Consider the following 24,212-nt stretch of genomic DNA (forward strand, 5'->3'; position numbering starts at 1 on the left):
TTTTAGTTTGTTTTAAAGAAATAATTAAAGTATTATTAATAATTTAAAATTATTTTGTTGCTCAAGATTATTGTGTAATTTAAGCTTATGTAAAAACCTATTCGTTACCTACAAACACGTTCGTTTTTTCCCACCAATATTTCAAATAGTGCCGGTCTCCGTAGCACAAGTGGTAGCGTCTCAGCCTTTCATCCAGAGGTCCCGGGTTCGAGTCCCGGTCAGGCATAACATTTTCACACGCTACAAAAATTGTCATTCATCTCATCATCTGAAGTAATACCTAACGGTGGTCCCGGAGGTTAAACAAAAAAAATTTCAAATAGTATGATGGGAACTGCTGCTTTATAAAAATGCAGTCGTATAAATTATATTTTTTAAAGAAAAATGATAATTATAAGTGCTTCATATAAAACTTTCATAAGAAAGCTAATCTAAAAATAAATCAGCTGTATTATAATGTATTAGTTAGTCAACGACTCTTCACAATTCTGTTGCAGCAATAACAACAAAATAGATTTATTTTCAAAAAAATATACGAGGTGCGACAATAAAGTAATGAGACTGATGTGAAAAAAAATGTTGCTTACCGTTTTAGTCATGTTTAGTGTTGTCTCCTTCAAAGTAGTTCCCCTCTGATTGGACACACTTATTCCAGCGCTTCTGCCATTGATGGTAACATTTCTGGAACTCATCTTCTGTAATATCTTCCAAGACCCTCGTCACAGCTTTTTGGACATCTTGTGTTGTTTGAAAATAGTGTCCCTTGACCGTCATTTTGACTCTTGGAAATAGAAAAAAGTCGCACGAAGCGATACCTGGTGAATAAGGTGGCTGTAGTAGTACTGAAATTTGTTTTGAGGTTAAAAATTGCTGTACTGACAGAGCAGTATGGGATGGCGGATTACGCGGATCGTGATGCAGAATCCAATTATCAGCAATGTTGGCACGGACACGAAGAACTCGTTTACGAAGCCTTTCTAAAATTTCTTTGTAGAAATATTGGTTAACTGTTTGTCCAGGAGGCACCCACTCTTTATGAACAATTCCCTTGGAATCGAAGAAGCACACAAGCATGCATTTCACTTTTGACTTTGACATGAGATTTTTTTTTGGTCTGAGTGATCCCTTTGAGTACCATTGCAAACTTTGACGTTTTGTTTCTGGATCGTATTGAAAAAACCAACCTTCATCACCAGTGATAGCACGGCTCAACAAATCTGGATTGATTTCCGTTTGCTCTAACAGATCGGCTGCCACATTTTTCCGTGTTTCTCGCTGTTGTGTGAGATTTTTGGGGACCATTTTTGCACAAATCTTTCTCATACCAAGATCTTCAGTTAATATTAGACGAACCGTTTCTTGATTGATGTTGAGTTCTTCTGCAATCATTTTCACGGATAATCTTCCATCAGATCGTACGATTTCACGCACCCTGGTCAAGTTGACATCTGTCCGTGAGGTTGATGGTCGTCCACTGCGGTCTTCATCTTCAACATTCGTTCTGCCTTCACTAAAAATTTTATGCCACCGAAAAACTTGAGCTCTTGACATAACCTCCTCTCCAAAAGCCTTCTGAAGCTTACCGTAAGTTGTCGTCGCGTTTTCACCCGATTTAACGCAAAAAGAAATGGCATACCGTTGCGCAATATTTTGCGGTTTCATTTCTGTGACGAGAGACACAAACACGTGTTCACCTATTACAGCACCACTCACTACTGAGCAGTCGCATCAATGTGCCGCTTGGACTAGAAGTAGCTTATAGACCAAGGTCAAAGATAGTGTGCCTACGCAAGCTGCAGGGTTGCCACATCTTGCAAAGAAAAATCAGTCTCATTACTTTATTGTCGCACCTCATATGTTACATCCAGGGCCACCACGACCTATTGTGCAATATGTGCGTTGCACGCAAGCGGCCGAATTTTAGGGATAGCTAAATTTTTGTAATTTATTTGAAAAATATTATTAAAAATTTTTAATTTATTTTCGTTATATTTATTTTATTCCTTTAGAAAGAGATCAATCATCACATTTTTATCCGCTGCCCACTTATTCCAAACGACGTTTAGACGTCGTTAAAATTCTTTCCAACGAGTGTTAGCATAAACATTTTTTATTCACGTAGACAATTAAAATTATAACATTTAAGAAAAAAATTAATAAGGGCGATATTGCAGGTAAAAAAGGAGTGAATGATTGGGGTTTATCTTTAATTCTTAAAACACAAGAATATAATGCAAGTCATATTAAAAACGTTAAAAAAAGTGTCGGAATTATTAGTGGCTCCTCAAAATAAAACAACAGTAGATGCAACACAGCAAAGATTGTGTGAGATTGAAAAACAACATTAGCATTCTATTTGATACTGAAAAAAAACAATGGTAAATTTTTACAATTAGTATAAACAATTTCAATATTCGATACGGTTATGGCAGAACATCTTGATCCCGAAGGGAAAGATCCCGCCATGTGACGATTTCGGTTGCCACGCCAGCTCCTCCGTACCTAACCCTGATGGGCTTTACTGAAGGTCATCTTCTGAACCCACAGACTGAATAACATCTCGAGTTAACAACTTTGCTTTCGTCAGAATGTCACCGATGTAAATGCCACGAATGACATTTCCATCGGTGTTAGAACGTACTATCAATAACACAAAACAAAACCACAAACAGAACTGAATAGAATCAAAGAATTTAAATTTTGAGCTATATCTCTACTAACGAATAAAACAAAAATCACAAAATAACAGAACAAAAACAAAACTATGGAGCGCCTATCTTGGCGATCAGAGAACGCCAAGCGGTCCCTAACCACCCGGATAACTAGAACTCCTCATCATATACGCCCTCCGAAACTCGCCTAAAACCAAATATTTCATGAAGTTCCCCACAATTAACCATTTAACTGGCTCCAGTTAACATTTAAAATCTAAAGTACACCCAATATCACCGAGCTGCCTCATTATCTCTAATCGTCTTTCATCACACTGATGACAGTCATATAAAACATGAAAGGCATCATCTAATATATCACACCACAGACACAGACCCAAAAAAGCCAGACTGAAATGAGCCAACCTACCCCTAAAAGCACCATGGCTTGAAAGAAACTCAGTTATATACTTATTACGAGACACCCAAGAGGTGCTCTGCAGACTCGTCACACCAAGGAAAAGATCATGTACGTAACGCCCTGCAGCCATCTCATCCCACCTAGTCGGCCACAATTGTAATCCATCATTCTCAACTTCTTTATTCTAGCAGAAATTAGCTGACCCAACTTCTTTGCAAAATAGTGTTGTTCGCACTTAAGCGAAAGAAAATCAATAGGTTTTATTCTAGGAGTCATCAGGACAGCCTCACGAGAAATTATACCGTAACCACCTGTCACTGTTAACAACAAAAGTCGTTGGGCCCTCAACAAAATGCCCCTATAAGTTTTAAAATTTAGCCTATCTGCCCAAACAGATCTGGTACACAACATAATTGCTTCACACACACTCTTATAGAGGCTACTCATTGTCTTAAAATTCAGACCCCAATCCGGATTAATCACACGAATACCAAAGAAGGTACTACTGGTTTTCTTTGCGAAAACCAGTACTGTAAATGCTCCTTAAAATGAACATTTTCGTCAAAAAACACCACGAGGTACTTCTGAATCCGAACACATCAAATTCGATGGCTGATATTGAAACACGGACCCGTCACATCACAGCCAAACGGCCCTTCAGTAGCATCATCTTGGTTTTAACGGGGCTAAATGCCATCTTATGTTGACAGCCCCACAGCTCAAGTATCCTGCATGCACAAGACGCGGAGTTCAACCTCATTCCGTGAACATCCTTCGACCAGCATCAGCCTGACATCGGCTTAAGCGACAACGCATCAGTCGCCGGGCATCCTCAACTGCATCAAAGAATCAAACTCCTCAACCCACAATATGGAGCCCAGCACACTGCCTTGGGGACAACCCTTAGACAGTGTCTTCTTCACTTCGTGGCCACCACCAAGCAGAATGTCTCAATGCCCAAAATAGCTATGCAATACTTGAATTTTATTTCTGATATACCCAGATCTCTGTAATTGAAATAAAGTAGAAGGCCAACACAAATTGATAAATGTCCTGGATATGTTAAGAAAAATCCCCAATTCATACCCAGAACTATTATTCTTGACAATGCTTAAAACTCATAAAATAGCATCTTCCGTCCTCTTACCAAGATGAAAGTCACACTGATCCTCCATCAATAACCATTGCGATGTCAACCTCTCATTAATACGCAGGTATAGTATCTTCTTGAAAACCTTACCAATAACTGGCAATGAAGTAAGAGGCCAATATGAGAAACTAACACTGAGATCCTTGCCATCACCCTTAAACCACAATTTAACTATTCCTTTTTTCTAACAAACTGGAAATTAGCCTACAAATAACATTTTGTTAATTATTTTACTGCATATTCCCACTAACGTTTTCTGAACAAAAAGGAGCTCCACCATTATTCTATCAAAGCCAGGAGCTTTACCCCTGCCACAGCTATAGATTATCTCACGCACCTCAGCCTCAGTAACTTCTGAAGACAAAGCATCCATGCGATGAAAGGCAATATCGTTTCAAACATAACAGTTATAAGCAGTTTCTACAGCTAAGTCATTTTTCAGCAAAAGATCATCTAACAAAGTATGTAGGATCTCAGTTTTCTTCGAGCTCACTCCTTGCCTGGTCAAGAAAGTGGCTAGACGAATGTCCTTCTTTTGTTTATGCCCTAGCACTCAGTAAATAATACCCCACGGGTCTTTGTTACTTTGTTCCTGAACAAAGAAATGCTAAGAATTACATTTGTCGGCAGGACAAATGTAATCACAAAGTAAGGCAGTTACCTTGTGATAATAACATGTGACTTCCCTACGCCTCGAAGCACAGGAGAGGTTAGTAAATGTGGATTGTGTCTGTAAATGTATCTAAAAGTAAATAAAAAATAGTTTCAGAATGTAAATGTCTATAGTTATAATCAGTTAAAAAAACAAAAAACAAAAAACAATAGGTAACCATGCTTGTGTGCCAACATGTACAGATTTGATGACTCATAAAGATGTAGTATTTTAGAATATTTCAATCAGTTCATACAAATCTCATAGTTTATAAAAACATACTACAGTTCCAAAAATAATCTTTTGTGATCCCAGCATAGCAAAAGATTACGGGGGTGCCTGAGCTACAGATAATCTTTAAACAGCTGCCGACCAGCAGTTATAGGAGACTTATGATGAAATAATAATCATTCTGACATGCACATAATTGGTTCATTTTGAACTTTACATTTTAATGTTAGCAGTCTTGCAATGATGGTGACATCACTTACAAGCATGCTCCAATTTAAAAATTCTGAAACCGTTATATTCTACCAATGGGACTATATCCACTCCTGTCATTATATACTAGGAGTAGCAGGAATTGTCACTAAACTTACTAAAAATTACTAAAAAAACTCCAATTTAAAAATTCTGAAACCGTTATATTCTACCAATGGGACTATATCCACTCCTGTCATTATATACTAGGAGTAGCAGGAATTGTCACTAAACTTACTAGGTTAACAACTGGTTGAAGCAACCAATTGGAAGACTCATTGGGTCTTATCATTTAGTCTCCAACTACAATTAATGAAGTGTAATTGTAAAAATTATTATCTATTGTATTAATTTTCAGTCAATTTATAGTTTACTCTTTGTGATATTAATCATAATTTATAATACATTACAATTCTGTCACCAAGAGTAAGATGGTGACTGCTATCTTGTTTCAATACTATAGAATTTCAATGTGTTTGGAATTTACTGACCACAGTGAATATTCCATTTAGTATTTGTTTTGGTTTTAACGCATCATATCACTGTTGCAGGAGTTACACAAAATTTCTCATTAAGACAAGTAGTAAAATTCTTCCAATTAAGATGAAATCTACATAATGTTCATTTAATAATAATGGATATGACTACACCTGTTGGATGAAAGTGATCATCAGCAGTGTTGTGAAAGCAGTTGTATGGCTGAGGTTGTTTTAAAAATGGGTACATGGCTTCAAAGTGGAGCATTTTTTTTTTTTTTTACAAATGACTGTTCTGTTTGTTTAATGAGTGTGGAAAGATTAAAATTCCACACTCATTGTGGCAAATAAATTTTGAAATTTTGCATGGATGAGGTAGGAATAAGTGAATACATGGTAACATCTGGAAAAATGATCTATGACAGGTCTGCAATGCACTCTTTTGAGAAATCTGAGGAAAATTGGCAAGCTTAATTAATTCATAGAACAAGGTCAATCTTGTTTTTGGCACTGTACATATAATTTTCGTAGTTTTCAACTAACAATGGGGCTTCAAAGGTATACGTCTAGAGAACAACTGTTTCATTTATGGCACTCTCAACTGTACAGTAGAATCCTTTCAGGATTTCTATTGTACAGCCAGTAATTGACAACCAATCAAGGTTTTTTGGCAGTTTTATAATGGTATTTCATTAACAGGTATGAATTTCAGACTCCACTTATATGATCACTTGAAGAACTTAGTATATCAACCAACAGATGCACACACTCAATGCAGTCAATTTATGTAGCTGCAAAGTGTCGATGCACAACTAGAAATTAACTGTTACATTCCTATCTATGTAATATTTGTTTTTCTGAAATGAAACCCAAAACAATTTATTTAAAGCTACTCTGTAAGATATTAAACGTAGGCCAAACTAGACAAATCTAAACTTGTGCACTTGGTCAATTTTTTTAATTTTTAACACAAACGTTTTTTAGTGTATCACATATACTGGAAAATAATATTGCTTGCACTGCATTTAAATTCTACAAAGTGAATATTTCAACTAATTTCAGTAAGTGGTTGTTTAACTTAATAATATATATAAACATATTCATTTACTTACAATACATAATAGGTGGGGAACTAGTCCAAAAACATCACTCATTATTTTGATAGATTGTCCAGTCAACCAAACTGCTGTCTATAATAGTTAAAACTTAATATATTTAACATCCCTTTTATGTTTGTGCCCGCATATGATCACCTCTATAAAAAAATGTCATCTGATAGCATATCGGGTGATGTATATGTAACAACTGGAGGATCAAAAAAAATCCAAGACATAAATGAAGAAAGAAAATTACACAAGATTAATAAGAAAATCAGATTATATATAAATAAATTTTTTATTCTGATTTTTACATGATAATAAATTACACAGGAATGATCAGAATTAGATTAAATTACATCAGATTGATTAAATTACATCAGGAATGATAGATATGCTACTCCATACAAAAACAAAGTATCTGCTCCAGCATTTGCCTGGATGGATCACGGGAAATCACTCTAGCAAAACCTCGATCAGAGCAGCATCACAAAATACACAATCAATTATAAAAAGTAATATGATTAAGACTGTATTAATAATTAGAGGTACAAATACTATTAAAATCTGAAGAATATAAATATATAAAAATAAATAGAGAATAAATCATAATTCAGAAAGTGTTAATGAAAATTATTTGAGCAAATATTCCTGTAAGCATTAAATTGAGATAAAAAAGTGTTTTTTTAATTTTAAATTGTTGGTAGATCTTTTTAAATGGTTCTGTAATTTATAAAATCTAATAGAAGTATTATTATAAGGCACTTTCTTGTCTAAAACTTATTCTCTTTAGAAAATATTGTACATTCAAAAATACTAAGTTAACACTAAAATTACTAAATATCAGTCTACATGATACATATTCATATAGACTGTAGACCACCAAACAATGATCTAACAGCTCAATCTTATATCTATAGGTTATGTCAGCCAGTTAAGTGTTATATTTAATTAAAAATTACATCTAAAGATTGAGCATAAAAAAATTCATATAGCCAATAATTACAAATATTTGGGAGTAAATTTTATATCTGTAAATTTCAATAATTGAATATTACAAGGACAATCCCTCAAAAGCTAAATTTGCAATAAACTCTTTTAATAACATAATTTTAAATTCTAATTTTCATATACATCTAAATTAGGAATATTTATTACCATTTCAAAATTCATTTTATGCTATGCACCTCATGTATACAAAAGGGATGCAAAACGTAAAAAAGTGTAGAAAAGCTCAACAATTCTTTATTAAGAAGTTTTCAGTTTTTGCTGGGACTGAAAAAGTTTTCTTATACATAGTGTCTTTTTTATGTTGCTATACAATTGAAGGGAAGAAAAATATTTTTTATTTTTTTAAAACTAGTTCTATTCTAAAGGAAATCTATTTTAAGTACTTCAATAAAAGTGTATTATGTTTGATTAGAGTAAATCAAAATGCTTGTGTTAAGTACTAAAACCTGAGCTTTATTAAATGAATATTGTAGATCAGGTACAGCGTAGTAGTACCAATATGCTATAATTTATTAATTTAATTATGCATATATTGTACTTCATCTGTGCTTTTTCTGTAAAATATTATAATCTAATCAAATAAACAACTAATTCTACCAAAATTGATCTAAAATTAAGACTCGGACTGACAATATTTGATCTTACTTTTTTTTTTGTTATAATATTGCAATTCTTGGACAGTCAGTGACCACAAGTAGTATGCTGTTGTAATTTTTATGAATTTTTTCATTTAGCTTTGATTATTTTACAAGCATTGTGCTTTTAAAGCATTTCTATTTATTATTTAGTATTTATCACAGTAGATATTCACATGTTTTTAACAGTGTTAAAAATACAAGAAGTTTAATAATTTCTATTTTTCTTTCTTAGAGCACCGTAAAATTGCAGCCATAAAAGAATTGCTACTGGCACCAACTTCATCATCAATATAAGCACCACTTCCATCACTATTAGATCTATTATTATTATTACTAAATTTATTGTCACCATTTAGAGTTAAAGTGTTTAACATTGATCTTATGCATTCACTGGTAATATCCTCCTACAAAAAAAGAAAATACATGTAAAATTTTAGAAAAACAAACCTGGCTAATTTCACTTGCATTATCCATTTTAAAAAGTAAATTCAATATGATGGCTTTGTTCCTAAATCAAATATAATTAAGTTGGGATATTAAAATTTTAAATATTCCAATAAAATCTATGATCATACCAAAGTAGCAAGCTTAATACAGACTTATCAATTTATATAAAAGCTTTTTCTGTTCATGGATTTCATCAGATGAATATTGTAAAATATTATATCAGGTAATGCATTACCATCATTACTTGTAAAATCTGATAGCGCCAACAATTATGAGTTGTTCAAAAACTATTATACAAGGTGTACTCTTAAAGTAAGGTTTGTTTTGAAATAAAAATAAAACTGAAAAATATAAACAAACTATGCTTATTTATTACTTTTCTACATAGCTGCCTTCAACTTCAACACATTTTTCATAGTTTCACTAGCTTCTTCAACCTCTCTTCAAGGTATTCCGCCGCCAGTGACTTAAACTATAAAGTAACAGCAATTTTCAATTCACTGTCACTGTCCAACTTTTGTGATAACAAGCCACTGTTTAAGATAAAGAAAAAAAATTGTAACTAAATCAGAGCTAAAGGGTGGATGATTAAAGATTTTCTGACAAATTTTTACGATTGCCCCACTATCTGATTTGCTATGTGTGCATGGAAATTGTAATGCAAAAACAAATTCTACATCTTTTTTTTTATAGCTCTTCTACAATTTTTTACCTTCTTCAAAGCATTCACAGCAGTTCTGCAATCACTAAATTTGACAAGACACCTACCCTTTGTCCCAAAAAACAGTAGCCATAACCTTCTTTACCAAACATTCTTATTTAAACTTCTATCTAGAAGATGAATGCAGCCATCATACTCGCTGCTACAGTGTCTCGATGTTCAAAGAAGGAATCCAGATTTTATCCCTGGTAATAATGTGATAAAATAATTAATCACCTTCATTTTAGTAATGCTACAAAAATTCACGCACTACAGCAAGATATATTTCCTTGTGTGTAACGAATTTCATAAATCAAAGATTCTGAAATATCAAAGAAGATTGTGACAAAGCGAAGCACCAGTTTTCTTAAATTTTTCATTCAAATTATCCATTATTAGTGATGACCGACTGTCACATTCTTCATCATGAAAATTTGTTCACCCTTCTCAAAATGAACAGCACCACCATCTTACTTTAGCATCACTCAAAATATTCAGCCCATAAATTCACAAATTTGCCTGTGAGTTTTAGTGGCAGAATTATTTTTTTTATCAAAAATCAGATTACTCCTTGTTCTTCACACTTGGTGGATCATGAATTATAGCACTCATTGTATGGATGAATGTAACCAACTAACAGCAAAATTACTTAACTATTTGTTGCCAACAGCTAACTATTGATTGACATAACTGAGCTACATAAGCACCATCTATTTACGTAAGATATGTAGGTGGCAAATTCAAAACTGATATCACCATTATCCACTGATGGTATTATTCTGATAATAGTATTTTAAGGTTTTTTGCCTCTAAATGTGACATCTTAAAAGTAATAAACTAAAATAATTAAGTTTTATTTATTTACAAGTAAATTATCTGGTAAATTATAAATATCTCGCACTTGATAGCTGATGATCAAACACTACGTTTTTAAAGAAAAAATTGTATAAGAAACTAAAAGAAAGGTAGATAAATATTATGCCGAGTCAGCTCCATCAATTAAAAAATTTTACAAGTAATTAATTTCAGAGTAGGTGTACGAGCAAAACAATACTAAATGATCTGAATGGCCTGTTCAGATAACAACTCAAATTTGTGCTTTGAGTAATGTATTCGTATATTTAAGAAAAATTAAAAAAGAATATGAAATAGTTATTTAAAGAAAAAATTATATTACCTCAACCTTACTTGTAATTCCACACTTTAATTCAGCAGCTTTTAATTTTTCATCATATAACTGTTTAACTTGTGGTAATAAATCCATAATAATTTTATATAACTTCTGAAAATATAGATAATAAACCACTAAAACATATTCATCATAAATATTTCATTTTTTTTTTAATTATAATGATGAAATACAAGAAATAACAACCTATACTTGATTCACTTTAAGAGCTTTCCTGTTGTAGATAAAGTATGTGGTGTTGTAATAGACTGTCTTGAAAGTTTTATATTTAAGTAAATAACAATAAATAATGTAAGAATGATTCATTTATAATTTGATGTTTTCTTTGGCATTGACTGATCAGAGTTATTTACGAATTAATGACATGGCAGCATATATTTATAAAATTATATCAGTGTTTACAAAAACAGAAAGATGTTGAAGTATTATAAATACTGTTGAGGACTAAAAAACTGAGTCACTGGGTACATTACTGCACTAACAGAATCGCACATGCTGCAGTAAAATCTCACTACCACAAACAACAGTAAGGATAGCTCTTAATGTAAATACAGTATAAAAAATTCATTAGAGCGGAATCACTTACAATATTATGAGCAAGTTAAGTTTTTACAACCCAACGAATGATTTACATTTTGAACTGCCTATGTAAAATTTTTTCATTCTGTTAAGTATTTATCTTCACATATAGTACTTCTATCATCTGTGCAGAAGATATCAGTGAATGGCCTGAGATTTTCAGGAAGAACTTTAATAAAATATAGGAAAAGCAAGTAATCAAGGGAATTTTCTGTGTCCTACATTTTACAGTTAGTACCTTCTTTTTATACAGACGTTTGTATAAAAAAAATTTTCAATAATTTGTTACAGTAACCAGTTGTCAGCATACTTGATAACTTAATAACCGTGCTTTTTTAATGCAGACTTATCAGTTGTTCAGAATTCTCTTAATGTCAACTAAATTTATAAATTAATTTATTTTTTGACTAAATAAAAAGTTTTAGAGGTGTAAAAGCAGTTTTATGTGTCCCAAGGTTTTATTTTAATTAATAAAACTATTTCTTAAATTTAATACTAAATGATTTCACAGATAATTAAAATTGTATACTGCAAATTAATGCTGACTACAAATGTTTTTAAATACCTTTTTAACAATTTAAAAATGTTTCATTAATTACTTACTCTATATCAAATGTAGAACACATTACTTTGATACTGAACACCTTGTTTCTCCATAATGACTCAAAATAAAAAAAATAAAAAACTAAAAGATTTATTTCTACAAACCATGGATTTCTACACACATGATGGAATATTATACAAAACTGGAACAAGGGAACAACCCATAGCCTATGATTGACCAAAAATGAAACAATTTAATATTTCTAGAAGATGCTCAAACTGACTACTTTACTTGAAAGTAAAGTATAAGATACTTTACTTTCAAATACTTTTCGTTCTTGCAACTAAAATATAGTCTGTTTCAAAATGAATACAGGGTTTTATAAGTATATAATATTTATTAAGTTTTACTTAAATTGATAAATTATACATGAAATGAAAAAGCAAATCATACAGTTTTTCCTGTAAGGGTTCAATGTGAGCACCATTCATCATATGGCACACATCCACTCAATAGGAGAGTTCATCCCACACTTTAATCAGCAAGTCTGGAGTAATTGATGCGACAGCTGCTTCAATCCTGTGTCTCAAGTCGGGTAGGTCAACAGGTATTGCACATATACTTGATCCATTATAAACTCCCAAAGAAAAAATCATACGGGATCAGATTGGGTACACATGGAAATCATGGTAAACAAGCCGTCATCTGGTCCCTGACAACCAATCCAGTGATTGGGAAGAATTTCATTCAACCAATCACGTACAGTGTTATGCCAGCGAGAAGGCCAACATTTTGTTGCCGAATAAAGTTCTGTAGTTCGTATTGTAGTTGAGGAAAGAGCCTTGTTGTAGCACATCAAGACAATTCATTTCAGGCACAGTTGCTTCCATGAAACAGAACGACCATAAAATTGTCGTTGGGATACATTACAAAAAACAATCAGTTCGGGGGACTCTCGTTCACACTGCAATACTTTGTGAGGATTTTTGGATCCCCAAATACTCACATTATAAGTGTTTACTTTTTCATTAACATGAAATGTTGATTCGTCATATTCGGTTATGACGAATAAAGAAAGTCTTCATCATCACGATGCATCATTTTATTAGCAAAGCTAACCATAATCTGTAGGCTGTAGTGCTTGTAGCAGCTGTAAATGATATGGGCACAGTTGTAAGCGTTTCCTTAGAAACCTCCCCACAGATGTCACTGGAATTGCTAATTCATGGCTAGCCTTCTTAACAGATTTCCTAGGACTACGCACAAAAGACTCTCTTACATGTTCTACATTGTCTTTGAACACACTCGGCTGTCCTGTACTCTTCTCTTTCCACATACAGCCAGTAGGTTTTAAATTGTTTATACCATCTATGAATGTTACTGCTCAGGGATCTCAATGGAACTTTAAACAGAATGCACATTGAATGGTAATTACAGATTCACACTTTGCAAACTGCAAAACACAGAACACTTTCTGTTGGGGGTCGCCATGTTTCCTACAAGTGCTTTCAAGAGGATGGTATGGGAAACAAGTTTATGAGTATGCACACAGCTAAAACTGTTTGAGTTGTTCTTTCATTTCATGTGTAATTAATCAATGTACATGAAACTTGAGAAATATAACATAGCTTTAAAACCCTGATATTCAGTTTGAAACTCATGCATGGTTCATTTATAAAAAAATGTCAGTTATTAAAAATTTTGTAATACCAAAGAAAATACTCTGAAAGAAACATTACAAAAATATAATATTAAAAGAAATTTCTAACTGTTACCTCAGCTCCATCATAATTTAATACAGCAACACAACTAATAGGGCACTTCTTTTTTAAGCACATTTTAAGTGACCAACGTGAACCACAAAATACATATGGTGTAGATTGATTGTCTGCCATCATTACCAACTGAGATATATAATCTAGTAAACTATCTACAACATATACATAAAATAAAAAAAAATGATACATTTAAATCAATGTAATTTTTCTACTACTCTTAAATGCACAAAATGAATGTATATATGACTTATGTAGTGTATGAATATATATATATATATATATATACACACACACACACACACAGGTGATTCCAATGATTCCAAATTGCATGGCAATCTTTTGGGAGATGATTCTATAGCAAAAAATTAGAAAAAAGTTTTTATAAACATAGATCAGAAAACAGTTTGTTAGCAAGTTTTGGCTTTCAAAACATTTAAACCTGCTTTCTGCTCCCTCTGTGAATTTAAACCGTACTAAAATTCTTGGGATAAAATCAAGGGGTAAATTTGGTGTTTCCTTTTGGTTTTTAATCTAAGAAATTGAATAAAAGTGCTCCCCGATCACTACCTCACTTAGATTTAAGAAAATGGGATATAACATTTAAAAACTTGGTCAGAAAATACAGTTTTTTAGGTTTGGCATAAAATAACTGTTAATTTACCAATAAACAAAAAAAATTATAGTTAATATTGTACAGAATTTAATTCAGAGAAAATTGATGTAAATAATATCTGTTAAAATTAAACACAAATCTGAAAAGTTCAACTTTAAATGGAAACAAAACACACAAAATGGATAGGAAAAGTGATACGATTTTAAACAGGATAATCAGCTAGCGAGCATGGATTCGAAATCTCCATGGAAGAGAATGGCAACCACATTAAGCAACTGCTTTGAAGAAATGTTTGCAGCTTTATCGAGTAACCATTTTGATAATTAATCAAGGGTTTTGGTATTTTTACAGAAATATAAAAAAATGTGTTATTTTTATTTTTTTATATCTATTTTTTATACATTTTTTGTTATTTTTCCTATTTGTTTTCATTTGTATTATCTTGTTCAAACACTGATGAAAAATGTTCTGTTTAAAATTATATAACTTTTCCAAACCAGTTTTTGTATGTTTTATTTCTGATTAAAGTTGAACTTCTCAAATTTTTGTTTAATTTTAATAGATGTTATTTATATTCATTTTTTCAGAATTGAAAATAATGTAGAGAATTAAATTCTTTACAAAGTTAACAAGAAATTTTTATTTGTTTATTGGTAAAATAAAATTATTTTATTCCAAACCTAAAAAAAGGCTGACAAAACATTTTTTGTGTTTTACCCTGTTTTTAAAAATCTAAATGGGACAGAGATCTGGGACCAATTTTATTCAATTTCTTAGACCAAAACCATAAGGAAGCACTATTTACCCCTTGATTTGTATCCCACAAATTTTAGTGTGGTTTAATTTCAAGAGGAAGCAGAAAGCAAGACTAAATATTTCATGAGCCGAAACTTGCTAACCAACTGTTTTCTGATCCATGTTTATATGAACTTTTTTTTCTTATTTTTGGCTAAAGAATCATCTTCTGACAGATTGCCATGCAATTTGCAGTCACACTGTACATATACACACACAAAAAGTGTGTTTAATAAATAATGAGGCTATATTTTCTACTCCTTAGAAAAAGCAAGCAGTAAGAACTGATTGTGAGCTTTTTGGCTTGGATGGGTCAAAATTTGCATGGGTATCTGATTGAATCTGTATAATCTGAATTGAAACTATACATTCTTGGCTACATAGTTGATTGTGAGTCATTATTTAGTGCACTTGTGTTTTCTGTTATAACGGAATAATGCTAAGTGTAAAAGTTGATCAAAATGTCAATTAAAATTTTTATCAAAGTAGAATGAAATACCAATGGAATGTTTTCACATGCTTAAAACAAGTGTTTTCAAATTCTTATTGTATTGTGGAATGTCTACTGAGGCTTACAGGGAAGACTGCACTGACTCTTGTATGTGTTTTTTGAATAGCACAAGATTCAGTGAAGGACATTAGATTGCATAAGATAATGAATCCTCTGGTGATGGCCTTCCATTTCAAAAATCAAAGAAAATAGCTGACGCTGTGAATAATGACAAAAATACTGCATAGCAATTTCTGTACAAGGATCACAAATGAAAAACGTTTGTGCAAGATGGTCCTAAAGGTTTTTACACCACAGCACAACGAATGTCACAAAGAAATTTGCACTGACATATTGCAGTAACTTTATACTCCTGGTGGCTTTGAAATTTAATTTATATCAACACTAAGTTCATAGTGAAATCAACTAAGTGTGTTCCATATCCACAAATTACAGAAATGTCTTCATAAAATTGGAAAAGTATTAAGTTAGTAATCTGAGATCTGTAGATATATTTTAAAATTCTATAACAAGTAATGCTGTAATATCTGAAACAATTTGAATGGATTCAATACATTAAAATTAGCCAAAATAACATCTTTGAAATCAGAGAGCTCTAAAAACAGGCTTTTTTTACAGATTTATGAAAAATTACTCAAAATTTTTTTAAACATAATCACAAAACTTATCAGGTCATTTTTATACATGATGAAATTCTGACAGTCCATTAACCAGATATTTATCCTTAAACTTAACTGCAAAAATAATATATTATCTAACGTAGCAGAGCAACTGACCAATACAATGATATATTATGAAACCTAATTCAATTGCTGGATTAAGAGTGAAAGTTACGTAGAGACAAAAGAATAATACCAGTAGATACAAACCTTTTCCTTCAACACAATCGATATCAGTTGCAATAATAATTAATTTGGCTTTATTAACTTTAACAAATCTATAAACTTCATGGAATCCACAAACATATCGTCGCTTAGAGTCTGCTTTCATTGGATCAATATTATGTTGGCGATCCTGAAATTTGACTACATCCTTAATCAGGCTATGAACGGACCTATTCATCTCTTTGTTGGGCCACTGATTACAATATCTGTAAAATAATAATTACCAGCAGGTCCTGTTAATAACATAATTAATTGAAATAATTAGTTACCTAAAGAAACTGCACGAGTAGTTTACATATACAGGTTCTACGATTAATAAAAACTCAATGATGAATTTTTTTTACTAAATCTTATCAACTTAAAAATATGCATCATTTTCTACTAAACCTGAAAAAATCACATTAAAATGTTCAATTAATAAAATCCTTTTTCTTCTGCAACTGCAAATTTTTAAATTTCCAAATACCTCTTCACTGATAGTACCTTTATACAAGTTCAACTATTTCACAGATCCTTTCTTAGTACACGTACATCTATTCCCACTTGGTCCCTTCTCTTCGTTTTGTATGTTTTGGCAAAAAAGTATATCTTGCTCTGTGAAAAAGACAACATGAAAAGAACTTCATCCCTCACGTTCATTACTAAGCCTCAAATGGGACATATTGTAACAAGACCGGTATAGCTGACCAGAGCAATGGATTCTTCCAATTAAGAAGAAAGAAGAAGAAAATAATAATGAAAAGAAGAATCTAGGAGAAACTAAAAGGGATCCTTTTTTTCAGACTATCAGGTCTGTTTAATAATCTGTTATTTGTAATACAAACAATGGCACCTCCAAAAGCTGTTGTTCGGTCAGAAGGGTTACCAGACCGAAATAAGAATTTATGGTAAGGGCGTAGATGATGAAAATTTTTATGCTTTAACAACTAAAAGGATGAGGCTGGTACTGGTTCTGGAGGCTAAGAAATATAAATACTGCCAGGGACCAACAGAGACAGTCACTACTGTGAGACCATATTCAGTACAGTTGTGGTGATGGCAATATCAGTAAGCGTGTGGTAAAAAGTGAGGTGTGTCCCAAGCATTCCATACTGGACAGTGGGTGAATGCAGGAAGTTGTTTAGCGAGTTATTGGTAAACAGTACTGAAAGTGACAGTATTATATTAACTCCTAAAGTGTAAAGTAGTTCTATTGAAACAGTAAAAATATTTGCAGAAATTGAATTGTATGAACTTTAGACTTTTCTAGTGTTATCTTGTTAATACAATATCAGTGGTCATTACAATATCTTTAATAAATTAGATTACATTCTGGTTTTTATAATTTAATTGCCTTTATGTAAATCTTGTCCTTACTTGTATTATTATTCTGTATTTTATATATATTTATTGTTATTATTACTATTGTTGTTACTGTTTTTATCATTATTATTTATTTTCTTTTCTATGTTTTTAGAGCAATAAATTGTATTTATAAGAAATTTTTAGTTTGTAAGTCTCCCAATATCTTGGTCGAACAGCGAACGCATGACAATATGTTATTGCAGAGGACAGCTATGCCATTTTTTGGGTGATTATCATGTCAGGTCACCTAAATTCATTTCAGTTGTGATACCAAACATATTTTCAAATGAAAATATAAAAAATTTAGAGGCAGTAAAAGAATTACAGTAATAGTAAATTATTAATTAATAAATCAAAAAGCGATTTTATCACTAAACTAAGTATTTATCATTTAAATTCATCTTTTCAGTCATTAATTTGTTTACAAGTATTGTAATTTATTCACTTTAATAAAAAAATGGCTGATACCAAATTACCATTATCCAAATTTTTTTAGCTTGACAAATAAAACTTTTAAAATATAAAAAATACCAAGCTGACTGGAATTAGAACCTACTGCCACAAAGAATAATAATCATCATAAATTTGGGAAAAATCTTTTCCGTGCTTATAATTCATTAATATCTTATACGTAATTATCAATTCCCCTGAACCTACAGATAATGAGTTAGAGAAGTAATAAGCAAGATGGCTTCTACAGAAACTAGAGACTTGGATTTAATTACTATAATGGGTGTATTTTTTTTACCTAACATCCATCCATGTTCCCTGCTCATTAAAATGTATGTAGAAATAGGTCCTCCAATATCTGAACTTGTTATACTTGTGTTTTCTCAAAACCACAAAAATCAAGAATAAGAAAAAAAATAAATTCAATTTTAAGTAAATTTAATTTCTTTTTATGCTCTAGTAAAGATGAAATCTGTTTCATAAACAAATATACAATTCCTTACATCTACTGGGCTTTTATTTTTATAATTTTATGAAGTCTAGGAAAATTCTATTAAATATTATTAAGATGCATACTATAATCTAATAAAACTGTATAAATATAAAAAATCTCTTAAAGATGTAGAATTCTGGTCTGTGTTGGTATGTGGATATACGCAGAAAAAATCCAAAACCTGATCATAAGTTTTTATACTCGAAAATTTAATGGTGAATGGAGTATAGACCACAAGTCAATATCCTACTTTGCCTGTTGTATTCAAAAATCACAGGGAGGTAAAGTAAGTCAGGTGATTTTATAGCTTTACCATGTATTCCAGTCATAGTAAGTATAAAAAAAAAGCTGTAAAAATTTAACAACAATAAATAAAATTGTTTATTGCTTGTTTAATAACTAGATTTTAATTTTTTTTGTAAATGACTTTGAGCAATTCTAGATACAATATCATTTCAAAAACCATTTACCATAACTCTTTCTTTGGGTTTATTCTAAAGCATCCATATAATAACAAGATAAATGATAAAAGAAAGACAAGAATATAGAATAACAAATTCATTTTAGGGCCAGGATAAGGATGAATAAAGTCTATTCAGTCTAGACAAGAGGAGTTTGCCAGTGGTATTACCAACATAAAGAAGCTCTGTAAAGCAAAAGTGCCAATTTCCATTACAGAACAAATTTTATGACTTATAATATCAAATAAGTAATTGAACAATAGGTAAGGTATGAAAAAAATAAAAAAGTATACTAACGATCTGAATTTTCTTGAATGTATAAGTAACTTGGGATCAATATTACTATAATTACTATCAGCAATATTATTTTTATTACAGTTGTTCAGTTCTGTTGAATTATTTTCTACTGCTAAATCAATCTGTATATTACTACCATTAATCAATTGTTTTTCATGTCGCTTATTGAGATGATAAAATAAATTAGAATCCAGATTATTTAAAATCAATTTGTTATTATTTTCAAGTAATAATTTAGCTTCATTCATCAAATATAATCTAACTTGTCTCTCATTAATAATTTTCTTTTTTATTCTAGTCAATTTTTTCTTTTTATTTTCTCTATACTTCCCTCGTTTTCGTTCAGGTCTATCAGAATCTAATTCATTACCAGATAATAATCGCTTCTTTTTAACAGATTTTCTATTTTGTAATTTTTTAGATACCATCACTTTATGTCTTTTCTGGAAAATATAAAAAATGTCATGTACTAATTTAGAAAATTTAAAATGTTTTCATTGAGTTAATATTAATCTTCTTACTTAAATAAATACTTCAAATAAAAATTGTTTCTAATTTCACATTTTTAATTCTTAATCCCCTAAAACTTTTTATAAAAAACATCCTCAGCAGGTTAATAAGCAGGTTAATAGGTAATTTTTTGCTTGTTTTTATTTCCTCCACCTTAATTGCAATAAAAATTATTAATAATTAATAACAATAGTAAATTAATAAAGATTATCAGCTTACATTACGGTGCACAAGCGTACTGATTTTAACAAATGAGGCATCATTTTGTTCAAAATACAATGCTTAATAAATGTTGTATTAAGTAAAAATTTTATCAAACAAATAATTACAAAGATATTGAAGATTCAAAAATTATGATGGCCACCATTTTGAAATTTTAGAAGGTAACATTTTCAAAAATTTTTATTTTGTATAATAAGACACTAGTCTTAGAGATGCCAAATTTCATTACAGTAGATTTTCCTGTTCCTGAGAAATAATTTTTTTGCTCAAATAATTTTTTTTTGGACAAAATTTCATCAAGAAGGAAAATAAAGCAAAATAGGACTCATGTTGATATGAACCTTTTTCCTCATTTTGGTGTCCTGAATCAGTACCTGAAGTTACTTTAGATATGTCCTGGAACACCTGTATATTAAGAGGTACAAGTCATCCTCCTACTGAATATTTTGTAAAACTTTAAGGTTCAAGTAAGACTGTGAATGCTCCAGTACTAAATATTTTACCTCCAAAAGTAAAACTTTGTTTAAATAAGGCATGAGACTAACAAACTTTAGAGAGTTTTTTTTTGTATTTAAACCTTACTTTAGTGTTTATTTCCAACTTTATGAATAATGATTTTGGAAAAAGAGTTGTTTGTGCATTAATTAAAGGGACCCAAGGAATCTACATCCCTTGTCTTACAAGAGGCTTGATTCTATGGCACCAATGAAGATTTTACTGGGCTCAATAAGCTGACCATTTTTTAATACTTTGTGTGCCACATCTGTAATAGCTTTCAGCAGTGATTAATTACATGAAAAATTCAGAGCATATTAAATTGTACCTTTTTTTTCTTTGATTAATGAATTCAGTATTACACTTCTGAAAGTTCTTGGATATTATTCAATATTTTATACTATAGATTAGAGCATAGTTAGTGTTTTTTCATCAACCTGAAGTGTTTTGTTTACTTTGTGACTCCTATGCTGAATAAGATTATTGATGATGAGAATCAATTTTGAATGAATTACATAAAGAATGCAGCAATACGGAATCAAATCGATGTAGATAAGTTTAAAAAAATTAATACACGAATAGATTAAAAAACTAACCTGTTCCCTTACTGATAAAAATTATTTTCACTTTACATCTTAAGATGAATAATTGCAAAATATTTTAAGGAATGAAAATAAAAAAATTAGAGCTGTTTAAAATTTCATAAACTTTTTGAAATTTCAAATGTAGGTTCTATTCAAGCAGTTTTCATTTTTTTTTTTTTTACTAAGACTTCCCTTCCAGATAAAAAATGACCTGGGACCAGATACGATAAGAAACACCTGGTAGTTCAGCATAGTATAGATAATAAAAAATAAACAGGTACCTGTAATATTTCCCAAGTATTAAAAATATTGAATTCAATAGGATCATTCCTTTTTATTTTCTTTTTCTTTTCTTTTTGTGGGATTTTACTAGTATCATTCACTTTTACAGAGTGAATCTGCTCATCACATTCACTTTTGTCACTACATTTAATGTTATTACTATTTTCACCATCACAGTTTCCACTGCTCTTATCACAATAATTTATACAAGATTTATCACAGTTATTGCTTTTCAATGCATTCCTATGCTTACTTATACCTTCACTTAAATCAGGGAACTCAAATGATGACTCTTTTAAATTGAATTCATTACTTACATTTGCTAATTTATAATAATTGGTCGATTTTTTAGGGTTAACATTTTTACCAAATACGGTATCGATTAAATCTTTGACTGATCGATCAATTATTTTAATATGTTGGTTTTTTGGTGCTATCAATTGTCTTCTAAATTCTTCTTCTTTTTTTCTACGTTTCTCTTCTGTTATTTGAATTCTTTTCCATCTCATTAACTTTATATCATCACCATTATTATTACTGTTCATGTTTCCAGTTTGACCGTTTTCATGTTCATCTGTAAAATATGTACAATTTATTATTATCAAAGTATCGTATTCAAAAGTTTTTGTTATATATAAATATCATATTTTATTTAATTTTAAAATCATTGTTATTTTTAAATTTTCATAACTTAGCAAGTTATCCTATCCAAACACTCACAAATCATTTTACAATCTAACAAATATTTTTACCACTTACTGTCATAATGATACAGTACGACACTAACAAATATCTAGTAACAAACTGCACAGATTACAACAAATTTACTTGTGCACTGATTGGAATAGGATAGCAATATAGAAGCCTACAGCCAGCATGTATCCTTTAAGAATCACCCACCAGCCTCAGTGCAAATGAGTCATGAAAATGCTCTTACTGGTAGTGTAAAATCTTAAACAATTTACAACTGAACTACAAATTTGTGCTCCATCCAATCATCCAATTTAACCTCTTCATCTTAAATACTCGCAGATAAATTAATTTTTAGTTAAATTAGTCATTAGAGTAATTATCAAAAAGCAATAAATAAAGCACTATATAACACAATGTTACAGATTAAACTAAGGTTTTAACTAGTTTTAGCAGAAAAAATTTATTTAACAAATTAGAGTAAACTATTTTAGCTTCCATGGTAGGTTTCTCTCCAACTATGGTTTTACCCATGTAACTCACCAAGTTTTAATTTACTTAAGGTACCAAGTGCTTATCAACACTGTAACACATTTTGCATCAGTAAATATTTCAGTACTATTAAACACATTTGTGTTTCTTCCTCCTCTATGAATCATGAGACCTTGCCGTTGGTGAGGGGGCTTGAGTGTTCAGGGATACAGAGTAGCTGGACCGAAGGTGCAACCATATCGGAGAGGTATCTGTTGAGAGCCAGACTAAAGAATGATTCCTGAAAGAGGGCAGCAGCTCTTTCAGTAGTTGTTAGGGGCGTGAGTCACAATGACTTAAACGGCCATATCAACATCACTCAGTCCTCTGAGTACTGCACAGCTGAAAGCAATGGAAAACTACAGCTATTTTTTTTCCAAGAAAATGTGGCTCTCTGCATTTTCACATAGCAATAATGGAGGCGTCTTCCTTGGTAAAATATTCCCCCGTTCGGATCTCCGGGTGGGGACTACTAAGGAAGGGGTCACCAGAAAACTAAAAAATAACATTCTACGAGTCAGAATGTGGAATGTTAGAAGCTTAAAAAAGGTTGGTAGGGTAGAAAATTTGAAAAGGGAAATGGATAGGGTAAATGTGGATATAGTAGGAATTAGTGAGGTTCGGTGGGAAGAGGAAGGCGACTTTTGGTCAGGTGATTTTAGAGTAATTAACTCAGCGTCAAATAATGGGCTGGCAGGAGTAGGTTTCATGATGAACAAGAAGATAGGGAGGAGAGTAGAGTATTTCAAGACGCATAGCGATAGAATCATTGTAATAAGGATAAAATCAAAACCTAAACCGACAACGATTGTTAACGTCTATATGCCTACAAGCGCCCATGATGATGATGAGGTAGAGTGTGTATACGAAGAGATTGATGAAGCAATTAAACACGTAAAAGGAGATGAAAATTTAATAATAGTTGGAGATTGGAATGCAAGCATTGGAAAAGGCAAGGAAGGAAATATAGTAGGTGAATACGGGCTGGGCAAAAGGAATGAAAGAGGGGACCGACTTATAGAGTTTTGCACAAAGTATAATTTAGTAATTGCCAACACCCAATTTAAAAATCATAATAGAAGAATATACACTTGGAAAAAGCCAGGCGATACTGCAAGGTATCAGATAGATTATATCATGGTTAAGCAAAGATTTAGAAATCAACTCGTTGACTGCAAAAATTACCCTGGAGCAGACATTGATAGCGACCATAATTTGGTGATAATGAAATGTAGAT

At 31.3% G+C, this 24,212-nt stretch overlaps 1 protein-coding gene across 5 annotated transcripts in view; it reads right to left on the reverse strand.

The window, feature by feature from the left end:
- Window positions 1–6,977: 6,977 nt before the first annotated feature.
- The window catches only part of Sbp2 (SECIS-binding protein 2), a 33,416-nt gene continuing 16,181 nt past the window's right edge, over window positions 6,978–24,212 (reverse strand). For 2 of the 5 annotated variants that reach the window (XM_075367184.1, XM_075367183.1), the window contains exons 3-8: window positions 21,754–22,328; window positions 19,662–20,104; window positions 16,602–16,822; window positions 13,811–13,965; window positions 10,901–11,005; window positions 7,241–8,980 (exon numbers count right to left, since the gene is read on the reverse strand). In XM_075367184.1, coding sequence (XP_075223299.1) covers window positions 8,792–8,980; window positions 10,901–11,005; window positions 13,811–13,965; window positions 16,602–16,822; window positions 19,662–20,104; window positions 21,754–22,328 — 1,688 coding nt within the window. In that variant the 3' untranslated portion in view covers window positions 7,241–8,791. Of the gene's footprint in view, window positions 7,136–7,240; window positions 8,981–10,900; window positions 11,006–13,810; window positions 13,966–16,601; window positions 16,823–19,661; window positions 20,105–21,753; window positions 22,329–24,212 lie in introns of those variants that run through there. The other 3 variants (XR_012756543.1, XM_075367186.1, XR_012756544.1) reach the window with 3 other exon arrangements.

Source organism: Lycorma delicatula, chromosome 5, assembly GCF_047948215.1.
Source record: "Lycorma delicatula isolate Av1 chromosome 5, ASM4794821v1, whole genome shotgun sequence".
In the NCBI taxonomy this organism is placed as follows: Eukaryota; Metazoa; Arthropoda; class Insecta; order Hemiptera; family Fulgoridae; genus Lycorma; species Lycorma delicatula.